Source organism: Ostrea edulis, chromosome 3 (genome assembly GCF_947568905.1).
Source record: "Ostrea edulis chromosome 3, xbOstEdul1.1, whole genome shotgun sequence".
NCBI lineage: Eukaryota > Metazoa > Mollusca > Bivalvia > Ostreida > Ostreidae > Ostrea > Ostrea edulis.
Genome location: NC_079166.1, coordinates 21,538,285 through 21,544,295, shown reverse-complemented (window position 1 = coordinate 21,544,295; position 6,011 = coordinate 21,538,285). Strand labels below are relative to the sequence as shown.

Here is a 6,011-nt window from a genome sequence, read left to right as displayed (position 1 = left end):
CGAATAAGGCAAAGTGACAGAATGGCGGAAATGTCATCGCCATTGAAAGCAAGGTTTTTTAATCATACGTTGCTTGGAAATTTGGTTCCGCAGATCGTATTCAAATGGGTATCCGAAGTAAAGTGAATAACTTTGTGCTTTATATATATGTATATATTACAACGTACTGACACTCAGGAGTATATATATATATATATATATATATATATATATATATATATATATATATATATTTATATATATATATATATTGCTTACATGTAAAACCCATTTATCAGTTTCCGTGATTCTATGTTTTTCTTACTCATCTACCCTAGACATGATCAGTACGGGAATGTCTGATGTTGATTCAATTTCCTGGGCTGCCTAATCTTTGTTTTTGTTTGGAGTTGGTCCATTTTGTTAACTTATTCAAACTTGTTGTTTACATTATCTTTCTATCAAACTTTGTTCATCTCTTACTTCGTTTACATAGCTTATTTTCATTTATTTATTATTTATTTATTTATTTGTATTTGTTACTTACTATTATCTTTTATAAATTATGCATGGTTAAAATAGAATCTCTCTGGGTACGAGTTAGCTTTACTATTTGTCATCGTAATTGGGTTAACTCGTTCCACTTGAGATTAATTAAGTTTATTGTTTTTCTTTTCGGACATTTTGGATCAGGTCTTTGGACGAATAAGGCATGTCCTAATTCGCTCCACTTTTAACATTGATTGGCAAGCCTAAAGACCAAAAACATGTAGTCTGCGTTGTAAATACGTTTGTAGATTAGTGTAGTTGTAGTGCTAGATGTATTTATATGTAGTTTTTGTTATTATGCTCTGTTGATATTGACCACATTATGTAATTGTTTTCGCTTGTCCTGAAGAAGGGACGGGTCGTCCCGAAAATTAGACAATCTCGTTGTTCGTGTCGTTGGTCATTTTAGTACTTTGTACAATTTTTTGTATTTGACCTTGCATCCATGTTGTGGATCCGACACTTTGAACCGGATAACAATATCAAACGCAAAACAGGGTTGGTTAAGGAGAGTACATAATTATGTATGTCATTTCAGAAGCTATGAATTACTCCCTATCTCACTAACATGATTCATTCTTTTAAAATGCATGCTAATTATGTGGCGCAATGTTGATGTGTTAGCAAGGTTTTGCATGGAATATCACCATAAATTCTGTGGACTTGCTATTGATTCTCGCTACTCTTTTCCTTTTCATATATATATATATCACTTAAATAATGACCTACGACAAATCAAATCTTATTGTCACCCGGAAAAGTTTTTACATAAGCAAAATACAGTGTACGTAAATAAGACAAGCATAGCACTAAATACTATAACAATCAGCTAAATAGAATGTACCATAACATTTATATACGTTTATATATTTAGTGCTAACCCCTTTCTTGTACACAATTTATTCCTGAGGAAGGGTCATGGCGTCCGCAAGAATTCCAAGTACTAACGATTTCATTTTAATATTAAAGTTAAAAATCAAAGGGGAATTATATTAGGGGAAAACAGTGGTCCTTAAATGTTTATAATGTATATAATCTGATCATATATAAATGCACAACAATAGTTTCATTTATGAAATGCATGAAAAATGCACAATAGGAGACATGTATGTGTAATACTATTTCTTATTAGAAGGAATCGTGTTGTATGTTTGATATTTTCAAAATGATTCAAGCAGTTATATTTAGCAAAACATTTCTGTTGACGTATTTCAGGTATAAATCGACACCTGGGGTTTTCCGTGTTTGTTTTCAATGATTCGTCTTTTGTACCACCCTGCCCACTTGGGCGCCATATATTTACCCATAATGGCTCGACATGTCTTCAACAAGGAATGACTATTACTGTGAATAAAGTGACTCATGGAATAGCTTTATATAACTCAAGAAATAATCTGCCGCAAGCAAGCTGTGAGGGATATGACCCTTCAATAACTACTATTGAAATTTGTGAAGTGATGGTTATGGGTAAGAAATAAACATGTAATTGATTGTAATACAGATAATTCCTATGCATAATGTAAAGTGAATAAAAAGGATTGAAACGGAAATGTTGCATTGTATCTTTAACAATGACACACATGTCTTCGCTTTTTAAACATCAAACTCTTTGTCATATTTCTTTCTCTGCCAGGTTGTCAATCGCAACGTTATGGAGAAAAGTGTTCACTATGTGATAAAAGGTGCTTGAACAAACAGTGTGATGTTTTTAATGGGTCATGCATATATGGATGTGAAAACTCTCTTATGGAAGCTCCAGACTGTTCTAGTAAGATTGCATTCTATATTGATTATACCATTACTAGTATAATGTGAAATGGTTGCTTTGTGGTATCGTTCCCCAAGTAAAATCAAATATTTTAATGCTCCATTGCTTTTACTCTACCCTAGTTTAACGTTTGAGGTTGCCTGTGTAGAGGAAGATCTATTATGACATATTTAATTGGGAAATATTCACATTTTTGAAGTTCAACGTTCTCATTTTTCGAGTGAAAAATCACTATAGCCATCTTGGGAAAACAAAATTCAACTTGTGTAACAATGAGTGATTTCGCACATATGCGGTATAATTACAATAATCATTGTCCGCATGAAACAGCATTTCCCCTTAAGAAGATTAAGATGTCTAGAAAAGAAACTGTGAATACAATTTATGATAGTGCAAACTCATAAAACATGTGGGAACGACCATATTTGAATTGTACACATACATATCTAACGTTTGTTTATCTTTGATATCTCGAGTTGTATAATCGTTTTGCTGCATTGGTAATGTATGAACGATAAGTGTTGCCTTCTAATATTTGATGATATGAAAAGTCTTTTGAAACGTCATACCAAAATATACATGTATCAATCAATTTTGAAACATCGATGTCAATTATAATTAATTGCATAATGACGTATCTCCCTTTGCATGTTCGTGTTGTCTTTCAAAACAAAATCATGTTTTAAATGCATTCAATAATCCTTGATAATATGAACGCGTCAAATTTTAAAAAAAAATCGTTAAATTCTATAGATTGTAAAAGCGGATTTTATGGACGAAATTGTAAGAAGCGATGTGGCCATTGTAAATTCGGAACTCACTGTAACGACATCACGGGAATCTGCCCTGAGGGATGTCAGGATACCTGGGAGGGACCACCCTGTTCTGGTAAATAATTATATCGATTGAAATTATCGATGCTTTCCTCTTTCACTCTGGAACGTTTTTTTTTTAAATTACATTGGTAAGTTTTGGTAGAGGCAATATGGCGTCCTTATTGGAAGTGGGATTGAATGCAATTTATCATCAAAAGGAGGTTCACGTATCCGGCATTTCGTATAGTCATAACTAATTAATTTGGAGTTATATATAACTATGCATGGATAATTTGTTATATATGAGAATATATCAAACATTTAAAGCGACATTACAGGTGATTCGATTTCTTATGTAAAAATAGTGTACACTTATCACAATATAAGTAAAGTTTTCAGCAGTATATACGATTGTTAATCAGGACATCGTAATAATGACGTCTTGATTAACAATCGACTAATGTTTTCGAGTCTACGCGAAATATATTCAGCATCATCGTTATATTCCTTTTTGTGACAATCAGGTAAACAAATTCAGGCGCTCCAAAATTTAATATACTCTAGTTCTATGTATAGAGGGATCAATACGAACACACGATACCATACATCTACCGAAAAGATTTTTGCAATTTGTCTAACAGTACACTTGAAATCTATCAATTAGTTTTATACCTTTGATTTAATGAAGCCAATAAAAAAGAAGAAGAGGGAAACATGATAGAAAAGTCTGCTTCTCACAACAGTTTTTGGTATTTATTACAGTGTATATATAGTCTATTCAATTTAGCAAATCACCCTAAAGTAATTGGAACAGAAAGAAATTCGAAGGAATTCGCGTGATTAACAATATACAAGAAATCGGAAAGTGGAAATTATTTTAATTTAGTCTTTGATGTTTTAGTAAGTGTTTTAGTAAACCATCGCTATTTTGTGGTGTTTATGGCACGCCGTACACGTAAAGGAGAGTAACTCAACTATGAAAGTCATCAAAATAAACATATACATAACGACATATAAGGTACAAGTAATACACAACGCAATTAAACAGCCTAAAAATTATATGAAACGGGTGATTTTTGAAACATCAAACATGTATATGAAAGGTATTAATGCCTATAATAGTGTTCAGCATATCATGCTTTTTGGCAAAAACTATATACGATCTAGATCGATTCTGCTCTCTGTAATTAGGAAAAGGAAAAGGAAATAGCGACATCTTCATCTTCCACCAAAACAACGATGTTGATTATATCAAACATATGCAAAAACTATATGTCCCTAACATTAGTGCCTTTGACAAAGAAATTGAGACAGAAAAACAATGTTGAAATAGAAAAAAAATAGATAGGTCATACTGGCATTCAATCCATCATTACTAGCATCGAAAAATATAGGATACAATTCCTAGCATTATAAGCAACAAGTATCACTACTATTCACAATCGGTAAGATTAGAAGTGGTGAAAATCAACATTCCTGTACCTGAAATAAGAGTCTACAGCGTATGAACTGTCTAAGGTAATAATTCATTAGAAATTATAATAAAAACAAGTTATTTACATTTAGAACACGATAAATTCTCTGCTACGATAGATTGTTTTGCAAATCATTCAATGAGTGTGAATAACAAGATGATACAAAATGTTGCATTTATAGATGCTGGATTATCCAAGCGTGTATTGGTGATCATTTCTATCATATCAACGCTTGTTATTGTAATGATCATATGGGGAGGCCGTAGACTGATGTGCAGAAGAAAACGAAAATCACAAATTACACACTCTGTTGGTACAGGAGCTCAAACACCTGGGGACGATAATTATGATCTACATGTAATAGACGTACCAGGTGACGATCACATTTACAGTAGCATTGTCTCGTCACTCTACGATAGGGTGTCTATTGCAAACGACGATGAAGTAAATAACTCATCGTTGAATACTGTTATGGTTATTTCAAATGTCAATGAGGAATACAGTCAGATTCATCCTTCGGTAAATGAGGATTCATGTATGGAACAGCAATCGTGTTAACAGTAAAACTATATCATCATGCAAGAACGGTATGGTTTTGGAGGTTAACCACGAACTGTGTGTACACCAAGCATTTCAATGGTATATTTATAATTCAGGCATCCATGCCCACAATATTTTTGAATAGGCTCATTGTGTAAATAAAGACATGTTTGACAATCTCATGAGTGCGTATTGTGTACTGATTGTATTCCTTTATAAGAGCAATGTATTTTAGTACTTTTTGGTTTCGTTTACCAACTTTACGTTCAATGGAATACATATAAGTTCCATCATGTTCATATCAAGAAACATGGTTTGTCAGGAAGGCCCTCCTTTGCTAACTGCTGCAAATTGTATTTAAGGTAATACTAAACAGGTAATGCAAATTTGTTTTGAAAAAGGCAGAACTATTTTACTATAATGAACTGCATCTGTTTCTAAATTCTAATAGATAGTTGACCTGCAGAAGTTTTTGGAATAAAACTCATAAACCCAATGCCGAACATCTCATTTAGAAATAATGAAATTGGCACATTGATTTTGACTAAGGATAACTCCGTTTACCTGATCAGGATATAGGGTTCACGGCGGGTGTGACCGGTCGACAGGGGATGCTTACTCTTCCTAGTCACCTGATTACACCTCTGATATATCCAGGGATCCGTGTTTGTCCAACTATCTATGCTTATAGGAGTTATAAGACTAATTGTTGTTCGTTGTAATAGTCTATAAAAACAGATCACACAAATTGACCGTCACGATTGCACATTTAATTTATGAAAAAATCTTTTTCAACTCACTCAAAATCCTTTCTTTGTAAAATATATTCACATTGTTTTTGGCTATAATAGCTCTAAAACTTCATTGTTATTTCGGATTTCAAAC

The 6,011-nt window shown here is 32.8% G+C and overlaps 1 protein-coding gene across 1 annotated transcript; it reads left to right on the top strand.

Moving 5' to 3' along the window:
- Window positions 1–1,028: 1,028 nt before the first annotated feature.
- Window positions 1,029–5,308, top strand: LOC125677597 (uncharacterized). The gene is made up of 4 exons (XM_056157765.1): window positions 1,029–1,995; window positions 2,162–2,296; window positions 3,050–3,184; window positions 4,768–5,308. The coding sequence occupies exons 1-4, from the start codon at window positions 1,863–1,865 to the stop codon at window positions 5,142–5,144; spliced, it is 780 nt and encodes a 259-aa protein (XP_056013740.1). The 5' UTR covers window positions 1,029–1,862; the 3' UTR covers window positions 5,145–5,308.
- Window positions 5,309–6,011: the final 703 nt, after the last annotated feature.

Bases quoted from the DNA above. Each gene is read 5' to 3' on its own strand.
- LOC125677597 (XM_056157765.1), top strand. From the start codon at position 1,863: ATGACTATTACTGTGAATAAAGTGACTCATGGAATAGCTTTATATAAC. The intron at 2,297-3,049 runs GTAAGATTGCAT...TAAATTCTATAG, and splicing joins GGAAGCTCCAGACTGTTCTA to ATTGTAAAAGCGGATTTTAT. The intron at 3,185-4,767 runs GTAAATAATTAT...TTGCATTTATAG, and splicing joins GGAGGGACCACCCTGTTCTG to ATGCTGGATTATCCAAGCGT.